Source organism: Copidosoma floridanum, unplaced genomic scaffold, assembly GCF_036245765.1.
Source record: "Copidosoma floridanum isolate Cflo_tuat_1 unplaced genomic scaffold, Cflo_Japanese_pri ptg000033l, whole genome shotgun sequence".
Lineage (NCBI taxonomy): Eukaryota > Metazoa > Arthropoda > Insecta > Hymenoptera > Encyrtidae > Copidosoma > Copidosoma floridanum.
In genome coordinates this window covers 5514396-5531514 of record NW_028321910.1, presented here as the reverse complement: position 1 = coordinate 5531514, position 17119 = coordinate 5514396, and the positions used below count along the sequence as shown (strand labels likewise).

General features: G+C 37.5%; 3 protein-coding genes across 4 annotated transcripts; 2 read left to right on the top strand and 1 right to left on the bottom strand.

The window, feature by feature from the left end:
* The first annotated feature begins 5339 nt into the window (after nucleotides 1–5339).
* On the top strand, nucleotides 5340–6889 carry LOC106646089 (phosphatidate cytidylyltransferase, mitochondrial). Its single transcript, XM_014362117.2, has one exon. It carries the CDS (start codon nucleotides 5737–5739, stop codon nucleotides 6841–6843), a length of 1107 nt encoding a protein of 368 aa, XP_014217603.2. The 5' UTR covers nucleotides 5340–5736; the 3' UTR covers nucleotides 6844–6889.
* LOC106646088 (uncharacterized) lies at nucleotides 5369–10193 on the top strand. The gene is made up of 5 exons (XM_089597561.1): nucleotides 5369–5407; nucleotides 7230–8514; nucleotides 8870–9043; nucleotides 9165–9296; nucleotides 9382–10193. Exons 2-5 carry the CDS (start codon nucleotides 7249–7251, stop codon nucleotides 9529–9531), a joined length of 1722 nt encoding a protein of 573 aa, XP_089453687.1. The 5' UTR covers nucleotides 5369–5407; nucleotides 7230–7248; the 3' UTR covers nucleotides 9532–10193.
* Nucleotides 10194–10308: 115 nt separating this feature from the next.
* On the bottom strand, nucleotides 10309–14828 carry Sec24AB (Protein transport protein Sec24AB). 2 transcript variants are annotated; one of them, XM_014362114.2, is made up of 2 exons: nucleotides 14453–14828; nucleotides 10309–14335 (listed from the first exon to the last, which is right to left on the bottom strand). In XM_014362114.2, the coding sequence occupies exon 2, from the start codon at nucleotides 14236–14238 to the stop codon at nucleotides 10576–10578; it is 3663 nt and encodes a 1220-aa protein (XP_014217600.2). In that variant the 5' UTR covers nucleotides 14239–14335; nucleotides 14453–14828; the 3' UTR covers nucleotides 10309–10575. The 2 variants fall into 2 exon arrangements, with proteins under 2 accessions (XP_014217600.2, XP_089453684.1); XM_089597558.1 differs by having other exon boundaries at nucleotides 14526–14828.
* Nucleotides 14829–17119: the final 2291 nt, after the last annotated feature.

The window sequence follows — 17119 nt, the reverse complement described above, 5'->3', positions numbered from 1 at the left end:
TTCTTTATGACCATTTGGAAATAGTAGAGGCGGAGATAATGTTTATAGATGAACATCAAGTTTTTGTGGCAGACAACTCCTCTAGCGATGAGAGCACCAGAAACCAAACCAACGACAAAGAAAAAGGAAAAAAAATTCCAAGGGTAACAACACCAAACAAAATAATAAAAGAAACAAAACATCAAAAAAAGACAGAGTCCCACCAATAGTGGTCACCACACAAGTCAACAACTTTAGCGGATTCATCAAAGCAATAAGAGATCTAGCCAACGGCGAAGCCATTTTCCAACATACCAAGGACGGCTTAAAAATTTTCCTTGAGAGCAAGGCAAGTTATAACCTGATTCAGGTGACACTAAAAGAAAAAAACTACTCGTACTACACGTACGCAAACGAAAGTAAAAAAATCAAACACTTAGTAATCAAGGGCCCACCTAGCATGGATACTAAAGAAATTCAAGACGACCTAAATAACAAAGGTTATGGCTGCACAAGAATAGCCATGATGAAGCAGAAAGCGCCGCCACCATATATAGCTCCACTATACATGGCCTCTTTCTACGGAGGTACCGACATCAGCGAAGTAAAACGAATAAAGCACATCTGCTACACAAGAGTGTACTGGGAAAAATACAAAAATTCCAAAGGAGCGACCCAGTGCCATCGCTGCCAAAGGTTTGGCCACGGCTCTCAAAACTGTAACAATCCTCCTAGATGTGTAAAATGCGACCAAAAGCACATAACAGCCGAATGCAAGAAAGACAAAGAAACAAAACCTCATTGTGTTAACTGTAGAGAAGAACATCGAGCGAATAGTAGGTTATGTAAAGTGTATCAAGACAGGATTACGACAATTAAAAACAACAGGAATAAGCAAAGAACGCAAAATACAACAAAAAAGGCCCCCGAGCCACCCAGCAACAACCACATTAATTTTCCTACATTGGCCGGAAAAACCGCAACCACACATACAGCCTGGAACAAACAAACAGAAATTGATGTCGAAACAATACAGGAACTTTCTTCAGATCTTGATAAAATCTTAAGACTCATAAAAGCAGTGCAATTACTGGGTTAATTGATTTAAGAGATTGCGTTGTTACTAACATGTGTTTCATAATCATTTAGAAAAATTTTTTTTGGTTTCCCATTTTGATCCCGCGGTACTTAAAAATTAAACTTGAATAAAAAATTATTTCGTTAACAAGTTGGTTTTCTTCAGTACACACTTACTCACTCCGGCTTCGGATATACATTAATATCCGAAAAAAGTCTGCAGACAAGTGAAATCGAACCCAGGTAGCTAGAGCCCACGTGTGACACGAACACGCTTCACCACTCGGCTATCAAGGATTCGGAAATCCCCTAACATTAAATGCCTACATTAACTATTTACAAAAGCTATGATTCTTTGTTATTTTAACTCCTTCTTATGATTAAAAAATTGTGTGAAAAATCTCTCTGCTCTTCTCGCTAATGGACAACGCTATCTTATAACTTTTTATCACACGCGCACTTATCTCTGCATATTATAGCAACGTCGTACAATCTGGATTATGTATTATTGTAAGTACATGACCTTATAATGCAAATTATAAAATAGAGTCTTCTGACGTGTAACAAAAATTATTTTTAACACAAATAAATACCAAATTGAGATTGCAGAAACTTAAATCAGATATCATTTTGAGACTTTTTTCGTTTGTGCATGAATTTTTTATTGTTTTTTAACACTGCATTACTTTTTAACTATTAAAACGACACGAAATAAGCTATCGCTAAAATTCAAAATTAATCTGAAGAATTATTATTAAGTTATAAGAAAAAATTTTATACGACATCCTATTTATTATTTTTTTCTCGAAGTAGCAAAAAACTTATTTATATGAATCGAATAAAAGTTAAATGAAGAAGTATGTATAAGATACAAAAATACAATCTGGAGCTTATTGGACAATGAAAATAAAATTTTTCAAGGTATTTAATATTTAATTTAAATTTAAATATCTGCATAAGTATTAATGATAAAAGAGTTTGTCGAGTAAAAAATACAGAATAACCAGTAAGACCACTGAAACAAAAAAAAAAGTCATCTTCCATACTGAGATTCGAACCCGAGAATGCAAAAACGAAACGGTAGATACGCGTGCGAGCCACCTGTGCTACGAAAGCACTGGTAGTCTTTAGGTCGAAAGTTAATCATGTTTTTGGTGAAGCTCCGAAGCATGTCCTAAATATGGAAGCTCGCTACGATTATACGATTTTTTTTGCAATCTCAATTTGGTATTTATTTGTGTTAAAAATAATTTTTGTTACACGTCAGAAGACTCTATTTTATAATTTGCATTATAAGGTCATGTACTTACAATAATACATAATCCAGATCGTACGACGTTGCTATAATATGTAGAGATAAGTGCGCGTGTAATAAAAAGTTATAAGATAGCGTTGTCCATAAGCGAGAAGAGCAGAGAGATTTTTCACACAATTTTTTAATTATAAGAGGGAATTAAAATAACAAAGAATCATAGCTTTTGTAAATAGTTAAAGTAGGCGTTTAATGTTAGGGAATTTCCGAATCCTCGATAGCCGAGTGGTGAAGCGTGTTTGTGTCACACGCGGGCTCTAGCTACCTGGGTTCGATTCCACTTGTCTGCAGATTTTTTTCGGATATTAATGTATATCCAAAGCCGGAGTGAGTAAGTGTGTACAGAAGACAACTGACTTATTAACGAAATAATTTTTTATTCAAGTATAATTTTTAAGTACCGTGGGATCAAAATGAATACCTTATGAATACTCTAAGAACACTTCAGGAACACTTTTCGAATACAAAAACAAGTTCCTTGGTGAATTCATAAAGAATTCTTCATGATTTGTGGTTGCCGTACTACATTATAAGAAAGTAGTGGTTATTTGTTTATTGATGAGTAGTTTGTAGTTTAAATATCCGTCAATGCTGTAACTAATTTATGTGATTTATGTTTACAACATATTAGATAAGTAAAACGATTAGTGCTATTTTATAAATTTATGATTTGTTCAAAGGTACTCTATTATTCGTAGTCATGTAATATAATAATATTCTAAACATAGAGATTCTAACATTTGTTAAATGTTAAAAAAATTTTAGAAAATAAATATGATGCAAAAATTATTTTTTTCTGTTGTTACTGTATAGCAAATTGATAAAAAGTATGTACCAAAATTTTTTAAATGAATTCCTTAGGGACAGTCAATGAATTCATTACACTTACTACATACACACTGTATTCATAATGAACTTTAAATGAATTCTTTTTAATGGTCTTTCAGCAGCTCTCCCCACAAAAGTAATAAAAAGTTTCTTTAAAAGAATTCTTTAAGAATTTTTTGCGAACTCAAGACACATGACATAACCCGATGAGATTATGAATTCATTAAGAATTCATTTAGCTCATATCATGACAACCTGTAGAATTTATTAAAATATTCTGAATTCAAAATGAATTCATTTAGAATAAATAATGCCTGCTGGGTCTGCGCGTTGTCTTCGAGCCCCGGGTAAGCTCATCGCGTAATTCTCCTGCAAAACACTACCTTTTTCCTGCATCCCCTTGTACAAACCATAGCGAAATTAGTTTCTTGAATTTCTTGCAAATATACGAACTTGAGATCAATAAATAATAGTGGAGGCCATTGGAGGTAATTGGGAGCTATTTTTAAAGCCTGGTCTCGTTGAAAAATACGACCCATTCCGGAAGATATCAAAGTTATCGACATCACTGATATATTTTATCTATGACTTCTTTTATAAAACAGAAAAAGTTTTGCAAAACTTTTTTCTGAAAGGAGCTAATTAAAACACATTGATGTAGTCCTTTTTTTGTTGATTTTGCATGCTTTATTCGGCTGGGGTGTGGGGGTGACCTCTGTGACCTGCAGAGTGGTTGCATCTAATTTAATGTATTCTATATAGATTTGTTCAAGCCCCTTTTGGTTCGGTTCGGTTTTCTTAAAAAATATACCTATATCTTATAGGGAACCAAACAGAACTGATTCTGTATATATAGTATTCACAGACATTTTTTGCTTATTTCATTGTGAACGTTCATATTTAAAAGGGGGTTCCACTGTTCTGCTAAACTCAAATTGAGTGAACAGACAGAACAGACCTATACTGTGTTCTCTGTCAGTCAACAAAGCTATCAGCTAGCAAACTAGCACTTTCACTTTGATACAAGTCTTGTAAGGTTAATAATTATATTCCTATGATCTGCTTTTCATTAGAAAATCTATTGTACAGAATAACTGAATCAAAGTCAATAACCAATTTATTTGTTATTTATAACCTACAATAGTTGCGACCATAGGTTTTGTTGCCTGATGGAAAAAGAGGTATAGGTGTGTTCAGTCTGTTCACTCACTTTGAGTTTAGCGGAACAGTGGAACCCCCTTTTCAATATGAACGTTAACAATGAAATTAGCAAAAAATGTCCATGTGAATATCTCCTATGGGGGCTATGGGTGTAATCCGCAATCGCCGCCAGCAGTTACATATGTAAGACGTGACAACGTTGCGTGGTTGGGGGCGCTACTGTCGATTTACTGGTGATGTGATCCGCAATCCCGCCAGCAGTAAAGCAGACGACGTCAGTCTACTTGCTCTTTTTCGTGACACTTTTGCTGTGATCCCGCGCAATCCCGCCAGCAGTAAAGCTGTTATTTCCATTTTTGTTTTAGGCACTTGAAACTATTTTTTTTGGTCTGCGTGTTTGCTTACGTCTAGCACAATATGCTTTGTTTACAATCAGAAAATGTCACGAAAAAGAGCAAGTAGATTGACGTCGTCTGCTTTACTGCTGGCGGGATTGCGGATCACATCACCAGTAAATTGACAGTAGCGCCCCCCCAACCACGCAACGTTATCACGTCTTACATATGTAACTGCTGGCGGCGATTGCGGATTACACTCTATGTGAATAGCTCCTAAGAGAACCGAACCGAACCAAAAGGGGCTTGAACGAATCTTATATGGTAGTGAGACTAGTGAGGTGTGCGAGTGTGCGTGTGACAGTAGATTCGTTCACCTTACAATCCAGGGACGGTCGGGGACGGTGTGAGCGAGTCGGAGACGAAAGTGAACAAGTGCTCTTCTCCGATCGTCCCTGATCGTCCCTGACCGTACGCGATGCGCAGTTGTACACGTTAGGTTAGATTAATGCAAAAAGTAAACAAACTTGTTTGTATTTGCACTTCTTTATTTACAAACTATTGTTTACATACAGCATTATTCTAACCTAACGTGTACAACTGCGCATCGCGTACGGTCAGGGACGATCGCGGACGATCGGAGAAGAGCACTTGTTCACTTTCGTCTCCGACTCCGACTCGCTCACACCGTCCCCGACCGTCCCTGGATTGTAAGGTGAACGAATCTATGGTCATACGTCATACTGTCATTGCTATAGTAACGTATAGTACGTCGTCATCATTCTGTCAAAGATTGTATACGACACAGATATAAAAATTTGAAAGGTTAGTCAACATTTTCATATAATTGCTGAAAATATGGAATAAAGAAAAAGATTTTTACTAAACGGCAGCCAAATTATGCGACATCAATAGATCAATAGGCAAACGAATTTCAAAGTTCTTGGGTTGAAAAAGACCTATCATATTCCTCAGCCTTCATCTGTATCTCAAACAACGCGAACATTGAATGCCTGTTTTGAAGTCTTGAATATTTATTATATAATGGCTCAACTGTCGCTGTTTAAGAGCATTTTACAAGACTTTCCCAAGAGCACCAAATTCTGCTTCGCTTATGGCTCCGGTGTCTTTAAGCAACTCAACGAACCAACAAAAAACATGCTTGATCTCATTTTTGTTGTTCGTAATCCTTATCAGTGGCATACCGAAAACCTCATTAAAAATCCAAACCACTATGCTCAACCTCTGAAGCTCCTTGGTCCAAAAGCCATTGCAAAAGTACAAGAATCAGGTGGTGCACGCGTGTACTACAATACACTCATCCAGACATCCAAGGGCAGAGAAATTAAGTATGGTATTGTATCTGAAATATCACTAGTTGAAGATCTACTGGATTGGAATATGCTTTATTTAGCCGGAAGGCTGCACAAGCCTGTGCAAATTATAATGGAGCCAGATGAAAATTCTCAACTAAAAACAGCTTTAGTGCAAAATTTGCATTCAGCTATGCATGCTGCTCTATTACTTTTGCCAGAGTACTTTACCGAAATTCAATTGTATAAAACAATAACTTCACTGTCTTACAATGGTGATTTCAGAATGTTTTTTGGTGAGGATAAGAACAAGATTAGTAACATTGTTGTATCACAGCTGACTGAATTTAGAGAACTATATGCTCCAATATTGAAGCATTTTGCACAGTATATAGATATATCAACAAATGGCAATGGGCGTAAAACTTGCAGTCAAGATCTTAGTATTCAAACTAAGATATATCATCTACATCACTTGCCACGTACACCTCAAGTTAAGCTTGTTAGAGCCTGGTCACAAGGTCCAAGATCTAAAGATACTGAAGATTGTTTTAGAGCCATTGCACATGATCCTGACTCAAGTGAAATTTTTTACCACTGTCTTACAGACATTGTGAGGAAATCAAGTGTATCTCAAAGTTTCAAGGGAATTCTTACTGCAGGTGTAGGAAAAGCTATTAAGTATAGTGGAGGAAAAATAATAAAAATGATCAGGTCAACCATGCAAAAAAAACAACTTTCACTTGTTATTTCAGCAGCTGAAGATAAAAAAGAAATATTGAGGCCAGAGTTGAAAATTGAGAGGCAGAGAAGTACAAGTGGCATCAAAAAAAACTGACTGAATATTATATCTGTTACTGAAGTTGTCTATTTTTATCATCTATGTGATTAATAAAGTATATAAGTGCTTTTAAAGTACATAACGCTTTTGATTCGTGATGGAATTTTACTATTTATAAGTAGATGGGTTTTCTATGTTTTTTATTTTTCAATTCACCTTTCTCTATTGCATTTTATATGCTATTTGCTATATGTATAAAAAAATACTTAACTTTGAGTAACGTTGAATGTATCATGTAATAAAAATTGAAAAATAATAATTGTGATTAAAAAAATTCTGCACAAATTATATTTTTCAGAGTTGTGGTTACGGAACCCAGCATTTTATAAGATAAAAGTTTTAAGAAAGAAATGTCAAAAAGTACTTATATTTTAATGTTTCAGAGCCCAAGAACTGGAAACAATGAACTCAGACTCAGAGAGCCAAGACAGTGATGACGGACGAAGATTCCGTCTTGAGACTACGCGTAGAGACAGCCAATCCCAGCCTCAAATATCAGCTAAACGCAGTAGCAAGAAGTGCCCTTCACGTTACTGCCATTCAAGAGAAAACGGGGCAACATCTCGGCATTCTCTCGATAGATCTTTAACCCATCAAAGCAGATCATCCAACGAGAGACAAGACAAGAAAAAAGAATCTTTGAGACGACAGCATCGTGAAATTCACATAAGACACCACACAGAGGACCATAGAGTAGGTAATACAACTGAATCAAAGAAGCATGGAGAACATTGGCTTAAGAGAAAACTCGAAAAAAATAAGAGGCACTCGAAAGACAGAAGCAGCAAGTGTAGTCATGTTTTGGAGTCTAATAAAAAAATGGAAGACAATAGATCGAGATCACACAGTTTATCTCTAGTAGAAGTAGTAACAACGGTTGTACCATCAGCAGCAGCTATGAAGCAAAGTATCAAACCTGTAAAAAACGAGGATGAGACGGTAACTGCCAGGAAAGAAAGGGCTACAAGCAACTCAGGCTGCGGCAGTTATAATTCTGATGTAGACGTTATTTCAGATGGAGCACTAATGACTGATATTAATAATTTTGCTGTTTTCAATTCTTATTTTCCCTCTTCTCCAACTTGCAAGAAGCCAAGATCGTTCTATGAAAGAGTTGTCAATAAAAGTCCCATTGAGGACGATGCAGTGTACGGGCCAGCCTTGCCGCCTAAATTTTATATGAATATTGAGACCCACAGATTTAAAGAAGGCGTGGTAGTACAAGTAGGTAAAAGTAAAAACGTCATTCCAACGGTATCACCAGCAAATATCAAAACAATGCGAGTTCAAGAAAATTGTAGAGATGACAAAGGAGCAAAAGAGAAACAGATAGTTAAAGATAATGCGAAAGATACACAATATTCTAAGGATGATATTAATACAGAGGATGTCGAAACAGAATTGTTTGGTCCAGCCTTGCCACCGTGCTTTCAGAAAACTAGGACAGTCCGAGGTCCAGCGTTGCCCGACAATTTCAGTGTGCCTCTTAAAACTGACGGTTTAGTCGATGTTTCAAAATCCAACATTAAGAAAAACGAAGAGAATGACTGTACTGACGACAATATTATTGGTCCTCTTCCTGCCAACCACTCGGCTTCCAAGGATAGTTACATTCAATTACAGCTTGAGTATAGAGCACAAAAGGTCAAGGAGAAATTCATGGATACAGTATGAAAGTTTATTATTGCATTTCTATTGACATGAAAATAAATTGCATTATGAGGTCATTGAAGGGTAGCTACAGTAAAATTAAAAGATTGAATGTTTTAACTTCGTTTTATTATCTGATTTGATGAGCTGTTTGAATGAAACGGTATTATTTTGCTTGTTGAATTTAACAAAAAGTACAGCAATCGACTAAATAACGTTTAATTTTTCTACAACTTTTTTTTAATGAAAAATATTGGTAAGGAAAATATTTTATTTTTATACCAGCGAGTAATGACGAAAACTTGTTGACAATCGCTAATTCATTACATTTGTATACTTAATGTCTATTCTAATTTTGTATTGTGTTTTTGAGGTTGGTCCAGAAAAAAAGAACCGCGAGGAATGGATGGTAAAATTACCTCCAGCTCATGCTGTAGCTCTAGGTTTGGGTTTGATTCCTCGTAAATTTAAGACTCACGAAGGTCCTGACATGTCTGATAGATCTGTTTGGACAGACACACCAGCAGATAAAGTCGGAAAGCAAAAGGTAAACATTTTTTTATATATAACGGCAATATCTAGCATACGGAGATACACTTTTTAATAATGAGCATAATTAATCTTTTTATTAATAAAACCGTAATCTGTTGGCTGTTTTTTAATAACAGGAGGAAAATCATTTTGTCCCATCTAAAGAATCAAATAAAAAAGCAAAAATTCCTGCTGAAGATAAGCGGGATCAAGGAGGAGAGACAGAATCGTTGCTTGATATACATTTAAAAATGAAAAAAAAAAAAAAAGTAATTCAAACCTTTTGGCACTTAAAAAAAAAAAAAAAATTTTTTCCTTAAATTTGCAGAATCAGCTAATTGTTTTAAATTGTAGAAAGCAGCAAAAGAATCTGAAGGACCGACTCGTAGACCTTTTGATCGTGATTTGGATTTACAGTTCAACAGACAAGACAAAGCTGAAAAAAAATTTTTTCTTGACAAAGCTCTGAAGCTCAACGATAAATTTACCCCTGGAAAAATCTGAGAAATCGTACGTTTTCATTTCAGCTGTAATCAATTAGACTTATGACGTTAAATAAAAATGAAATCGATGGTTTCAACATTTTTACTTTAGATTTTGCACTGAGCTGATTAAAATTTTTGTTCAGAAATAAAATCAAGAGTTATTCAGTTTAATTTACAAATTAATTTCTTATTTATGCTCAAGCTTACACTACTTTGTTTTTAAAAATTATCTTCTGTTAATTCAACAGCAAAATTTTTTGAAATTTATTTTCTGTGCTTATGCTGTATAAAACTTTAAAAGGTAGAAAATGTTTCACATTGTTACGAAGTTCAATAAAGGAAATAATTAATTATGTAGTCAGTGAAACTTCGACCTGTTCCGCACCCTATTGCGGAACTAAGGCGCGTGAGGTGTACTGATCTGTAAATCAAAGTTCCACTGACTGTACATGTGTCTAAGTCTAAGTACAATTTCGGTATGAGCACTGTTTCCGTATCAAAGCGTCATTTCGTTTGGTTTAAATTGAATATCACGATGAATACATTGTAAACAGCCAATTTCATACATTTATAATATTAGAATTTTTCTAATACTAACTAAAACTTTTGTTTACTAAAGTCTGCAGATTGCCAGACTCCATGTTATTTCACCCTTATCAGTAGAATAGCTTCAACTTTTATCTTTAAAAAACATAATTTATTTTTATTAAAATTGTACAACATGTAAAAACAGATATAGAGATACATATTCATAAATACTAAGATTAAATCAATATATTTCTTCTAGTACTGAACTTTATTAAAATTACAACAAATCATGACATAAAACTATATATTTTATGAATACAAAAAAGAAAAAATTAACAAAAATAATAGAAGATACAAGGATACATAGTGAAGTCCTTTTATACAAGTTATTAATAAGGTATATCTATTTTTTTATACCAATATAACAAAATTTACTGTTATTATTTATCATTATCATCATCATCATCGCCTATATTATTGTAAAATATTTTAACAAATTTATGATAATTTATCCTCTGGCCGTATTATTGCGTCATTATTTAACTTGTGTTTTAACATGCTGAAGGAATTCGTAGTAGCTGAGCGCGTTTTCAAATCTATCCTCGATAAGTCGCTCAGTGAACTCGGTCCTCAAATGTCCGTCGTCTCTAATGACTCGAAGTGTAGCAAAATAGGGCTTCTCATCCTGTAGTGTGGCAACAAAGGCCCTCAATCTCTCGGACTCGGGGTTTGACAGCTCTGGTAGACCGCACATCTCTTCGGGAATGGCAGCAAAGCTTGGTACACCGAGCACATTGAAACAGAATGATGGGTTAACGTTTTTGCTGACATAAATGAGGATCTGGTCGCAGTGATCTAGCAGGAATGCTCCTCGTGAGTCGAGTTTCTCGGCCGAGAGGTGAAGCTTGTCCGGGGCCGAATACAGCTGGCCGTCTTCCGTCTGAGTTATCCGGCGATCAAATACAAAATCATGGATGGCATAGAGATCTGGGTAGACGAATTGCACAAGCTGTCCGAGGGGCAGGGTCTTGAGCTGGCACATGGCGTAGAAACGGTCGTCCACCCTCGTGCTGATCCCAAATCTAAAAGCACGGCTCTTTAGCAGGGCGATTATGTACATGGGTAGGAGCTTAAGGTTGTCCGGAGCCAGAAGTCCTTCACCTGGGTAGGACTGGACCAGCTTGTACGCTGAAAGGTAATCGACCACCGCGTTAATGAGGGCCTCACGGGCGTCCGAAAGCGAGGACGAAACAGAACGATCGACGGCCATTTTGGCTAGAAGGCCCACGATGCACTGCTGGTCCGCCGAGTGAAGGACCTCCGACAGATTAGCCGTCGTCGGTAAGCAGAGGGTGTGCACACGTATACGGCGTTCGCCTCGGCTGGATGTGTACAAGAGAGCGGCCTGGAAGCAGACATTTGTCGCGTCGGTCAGGCTCTCATCGATGGTTAACTGCATGCCAAAGCCCGCATCTGGGTTTATGTTTGGCAGACTCAGAAGATCCGTCGAGCGTACAAAGAAGTTACCGTGGAAGGTGTGCACGCCGATGCCTCGGGTGCACCGTACCCTCATCACCGCCTCGAAACCAATTTTTCGGGTAAGGTAACGGCGCAGCATCCTGTCCAGAAGCTCGGCTTGGGGCAACCTAGAGGCTTGGAACAGGGGAACATTGTAGACGCAACCGCCGCTAAACTTGCAAATGCCCGATAGGCTCGCCAAATCGCTGTACTGGCAGTTCAGGAGAAACAAGTCAACGGCTACTTGTTGGATGCTGCAGTCTAAAGCCAGTCGCTTGTAAAAGTCCGTGGCAGGATTGAGCCAGGGTACGTCCTTGCCCGCTCGAGCATTTGGGTTCTCTCGCGGCTGCAACGATCCCGGGCCTATGTTAGGCAGGCACGTTTGAAACACGCTTACCCGGCCCCCGGTTGGCGATGTCAACTTGTAAGCCACTTGGAGGGCCGCGCCTAGGGCGCAGCTCGTTTCGTGGCTGTCCTTGAATATCTGAGGCAGCTGTATGAGCAGGCTCTTCAGCAGCTCCTCACGCTCCTTTAGGTTGACCACAAGGTTGTCTGGACTGGGCAAAAAAACATCCTCTACATCCATCATGATCATGTGCTGGGGCTGTGAAACGTTGTCAGGCATACCAAAAAAATGGACTGCCGAATCCACTGCCAGTATGCCAATTTGGGTCCTGCTGTCACCCGGGATCCGGGACAGTTCTTCGGTTATAATATTGCACACAAGAGCAAGGTAGCCGCTTTCAATGGCCAACCTAGACACGTCAAAAACCATTATGTAGACGGCAGGCTGAGGTGGCCGTAACATGTACTCGCTCGGTGCTATAAACTCTATTGTGCTGGTGCGAATTTCTGGACGACGCGACGGATCACCGTATGACTTGGTTGCGGGATCGAATTGAAACTCGTCCGGCAGTTCGTTTACTTTGTAGCAAAGATTGCACTTCCAGCGCTTCGCGTCGATAAAGTAAACGAACGGATTTATGTAGGTACGACACGATCTGCACCGCACTATCGTATTGCACTGAATGACCGGCAAGTGGTTCAGATCTTTAAACGGGTGGATGAGGATACCCAGTGGCAGTCGCGCTTTTTGTAACAAAGAATTCGATTCTGGTATCTTGGTCAAGGTGCAACGGAAGATATCTGGGCTACAATTAACTCGGTCTAGTAGATCCTGGTGGAGCTTTATTCTCGGTGGCTCAATCTTTTTGGCTGGCAAAATGTTTCTACATTGGATTATGTCGGTAGAGTCCATGCCCCAGATTTTGTTGAAGCCCTGCTTCGTCACGCTGGTGGTTTGCTGATGATTTATTTGACTAGCATAGGGTCTTGAGGCTAGATAATTAGCGGGTTTCGTATCTAACGTCTGATTCGTTGTTGTATTGTATGTCTGAGGAGAGCTATTTATCTGCGCCGTGGAATTTGGTAGAGGCTCTAGTTTTTGGCTATGTTGCGATGACGCCTCTGTAATGCTGATATATTGAAACTGATCTAGCAGACCATGAGTAGGATCGCTTTTTGGAATAGATGATATGCTATTAGGCATTGATGCTGCGTTTCCAGACATTGGTGCTTTGCTTGATATTAATGGTGCTTGTGGTAAAAATGCCCCTAAAGATCCACCACTCGACAATGATTGTGTGCCTAAAAATTTACTAGTACTTAATGGTGACCCATTTTTTATTGCATGTCTACTGTTTAACAAAGGTCTAATATTCACTGGTGGTCCACTACTGTTCATTGGTTGTCTTGAAGAAGAGTCAGCCTCATGACCAAGACCAATACTACCTGCAGGACTTCTGGGGCTAAATAAATGATGCTTACTGATCTGTATAGTTCCACTGTTTGACAAGGATGCACTGCTTACTGGAGATTTCATATTTGACACAAGGCCACTAGTATTCACAAGCTGAGTAACCAATGTTGGATGATTAATGTGTTGAGAAGTACTTGGCATTTGAGATCTATGGTTCACAAGTCTATCAGCTTGTAAAAGGGCATTACTAATAAGTGGTACATTATCGAATCGAGATTCGTTGTTAAACGAACTAATGTTTGACTGTTGCCCACTAAATAATGAAGGACCAGCATTTGGTGTTCGTGCAATAATTTGCTGAGAATCACTTGTCAACGGAAAGTCATTAATCAATAAATATCCACAAGGGTCTATATTGCCACTATTTAGCATGAGCTGCTGCTGATGATGAGCATTACTTGATGATGATACACTGCTGGACAATAATAAATTAGCCTGCGTCTCGGTAGACATAAGTGGTCTGTGACCAATTAATGAGCTATTAATTGACGTAGATATGTTAGCACTGCTAGTTACTTGCCCACTGCTATTAAACTGCAAGTCACCACTGACCATGTGCGGTGAACTCTTAAAAACTGATCTGCTACTGTCAGATACAAGTTCTTCATTAATCTGAGAACTCATAGGCAGTAATCCTCTATTACTCAACTGCAGCCTTTCATGTGTAAGCCTGCTTCTCGGCACTGAACCAGTATTATTATTTGGTACTAAAGTAGAATACAAATGCCCATTTCTTGGTAAACTCTGGCCAGTACAAGCTGCTTGTTTCTGCTGTTGCTGTTCCAAATGCATGGATGCGACATGATTGATATTAGACAATGAAGCAGAAGTAGTTGCAGGGTCAACGGTTTGTCGAATCATTGAGCTTAACAAAACAAGACCCTTATGACGAGTTTTACTTTTATCAGCTGTTGCTGCTGTAAGCTTCTGCTCTCCAAGAGATTAGATCCCTCGTATACTGAAAAAAATTAATAAACAGCCCTAACTTAAGTAATTGAATAGTTTCATACTTTAAGATGTTTGCAACGACTCATAGATATTTTTAACTTGGTGAGTATAGTATTACTACCTTTACCTTCATAAAAATTCACCGAGTTAAACACACCCTCTCATCAATACAAGGAGTTGAAGACGATGTATTTTATTACCTTTGAACTTGAATCCTGAATACCGTGTAAATACGCATGTATATTGTGGCGTTGTGGCTATATATACTTTCATTAATACACCATCATTTAGCAACCACCTTCCGTCCCTAAAATTGACCAACACCACCCCAGCCCGCAGAAAATAAAAAATTTGTAAACAAATATATATAATTAACTTATTAAAAACTGCTCTTTTCGAAAATACAAACAGTAAAAACTGCTCCCTCTTATTTATTTAGTTAACACAAATTGAAGAATCTTGCGAAAGGCGACACTTTGCAAGTCGATATCTCAGCTAATAAACAATATTTTGAAATGATTCTTATTGACAAAAACTGCTCTCTGAATGTAAAAAATTGCTCTAGCATCTAGTTGTCATCATTATCTATTTATCATTGGTAAAAATCGATTTGCTGACACTGCTATAACATCATATAGTTTCTCGGGGATCTTAGCGTTTTGTATGTTGGCAGCAGAGACTGGTTGGCAGTTGGCTGCATCTACTTGTATATATATACAAACTCTGCGCGCGCCCATTTGTGCTGCTTATTTATAAGCAGCATGACCACTAATCTGTTCAACCTAAAAGTTGATATCCAAAGGTTCATTTTGGATATTATATGCAATCGAACTCGTAGATGACGGGAACAATAGTAAAAAACGTAGATTCTTAGTCAAACTATGTAAAATAGCGGCTAAAAGTTTATTTTGCAAATTTTGCGTAAATGGTAAGAGATAGGATGTAAATAAAAATATCAGCGTGTAGAGCGAAAAATTATCTATCGATTTGGTCTTTCATTTTTTTTTTGGACCAGCGCAAAATTTCGAGGTAAAAAATTCTGAAAGTATTTTGGCACGTACGTATGAGAGTGAGTGAGACAGAGTGAGCGATCACACTAGCAGACGATTGCAGGCACGAGGAGAGAGCCGGTGCTATAGCACTATATATATATATATACGTAGCTCTAGTAGCTGCGACGCACTCGATCGCCTTCCGGCTGAAATATCCACTTTAGCTTTTGGCCCGAAAATTTTATAAGTCCCAATAACACTAATACGGGGAAAAAAAATTTGTTCTCCAGATATGATGTTTTTTATACATTATCGACGATTTTCTAGCAAATAAACATAGTCTCCAGTAACATTTTTTTCCAAATTAAAATCTTATTTTTCTTATTTTATTGGTTTTAAAATTTTATCTCGTTGTAGAAAATATGTTATGCAGCTTACATGCATTGCATAGCTGTGCGGAGGGGCAAGAGAGGGGCGAACAGTTGAACACACGATGGATCGGCTTTTTATATTTGAATTGCGACACAATTTCAAAGTCCCCAAAAAAAACTGATAAAGGTTAAATGAAAAAGTCTCTGAGAAATGATTTTTGAATGACAGTCTTGAATTTTTTTTTTTCGACCGAATTGCATTAATTTGTTTATGGTAACGTCTGTACATTTTCCAATGAAAAGAAATAGAGAACAACTTATTGTGAAGCATACGATCAAAAATGAATATTAAATTGATAGTAAACAAAATTTATTTATTCGCAAAAATCATAAATGCTACTATCTGGAGTATACATATTGAGGGAGGACTGAGTATCGTACTCCACATGACCTTCTTCCGTCGTTTCCTCTTGCATGTCGACAACGTCATTAATCACATCATCGAAAGAGTCTTCATCAATTACTGGTCTCGTGGTGGAACCATTTTCACAATTTATTGTCTCCGTTGCAATTTTTACATATACGTGTACACATCAAACCTGCTTTTTTGCACGTGCATTGTTTTGTTTGACAATTTTTACGACAGGAGCAGAAAATCTGTGAGGAAGAAAATTCAATATTTAACTAACTAACGTGACCAAGAATTTTCCTTTATTTTGACTAAACACTAATGATATATCATTGCATACCCGTCGCAAAACGTCACGAGGAGCTGGCATTTGTGTGGTCATTTTCGGAAATAAAATGGTCTTTGTCTTTCTCCACCCCCAATGTGTGGGCTCCATTGTATTTCCTAGCCACGCCTGGACTTGTAGGTATACACGTTTAGCGTGTTCTTTTAGAGCATCTCTTGTTGGAGGTAGCACCGCTAACGATAATTGTTTTTTAGAGGCGGTGGTCGATTTGCAAAACAGCCTGTATCGTAATTCAGAAACATTACAATCATATTCGTATTGCGTCTCATACAGGTAACAAATTACTTTCTCTGCCTCTCTTAGTAGTAGTTGTACAAATTTTTCCCTGACTACGTCTTCACATAACTGAAAGTCTGTTTCCATTTGTTCCTCAACGAAATCTTCAAACTTTTTACAAAAAATAGCGGTGCTTTCAATTAACGTTGTATTTTTTTCAAAAATAGAGATAATTTTTTTTTCCCCTTATTAAAAATAGCACTTGTGGTATCGGAACCGCTAAATGCATGAGCAAACAATACGAAAGGCTTCAAATGATTATTGTCAGCTACGGAATAGAATACTCGACTTTTCGTGCCTGGGACAACTTTATAAAAGTGTGCGTTGGCATTTGGAGGTATCAAGGCGATCAGAAGAAAAGGTAAGTCGATATCATTTCCGACGACTGCCACAGGTTTTT

Bases quoted from the DNA above. Each gene is read 5' to 3' on its own strand.
- LOC106646089 (XM_014362117.2), top strand. From the start codon at position 5,737: ATGGCTCAACTGTCGCTGTTTAAGAGCATTTTACAAGACTTTCCCAAG.
- LOC106646088 (XM_089597561.1), top strand. From the start codon at position 7,249: ATGAACTCAGACTCAGAGAGCCAAGACAGTGATGACGGACGAAGATTC. The intron at 9,044-9,164 runs GTAAACATTTTT...TTTTAATAACAG, and splicing joins ATAAAGTCGGAAAGCAAAAG to GAGGAAAATCATTTTGTCCC. The intron at 9,297-9,381 runs GTAATTCAAACC...TTTAAATTGTAG, and splicing joins AAATGAAAAAAAAAAAAAAA to AAAGCAGCAAAAGAATCTGA.
- Sec24AB (XM_014362114.2), bottom strand. From the start codon at position 14,238: ATGATTCGACAAACCGTTGACCCTGCAACTACTTCTGCTTCATTGTCT.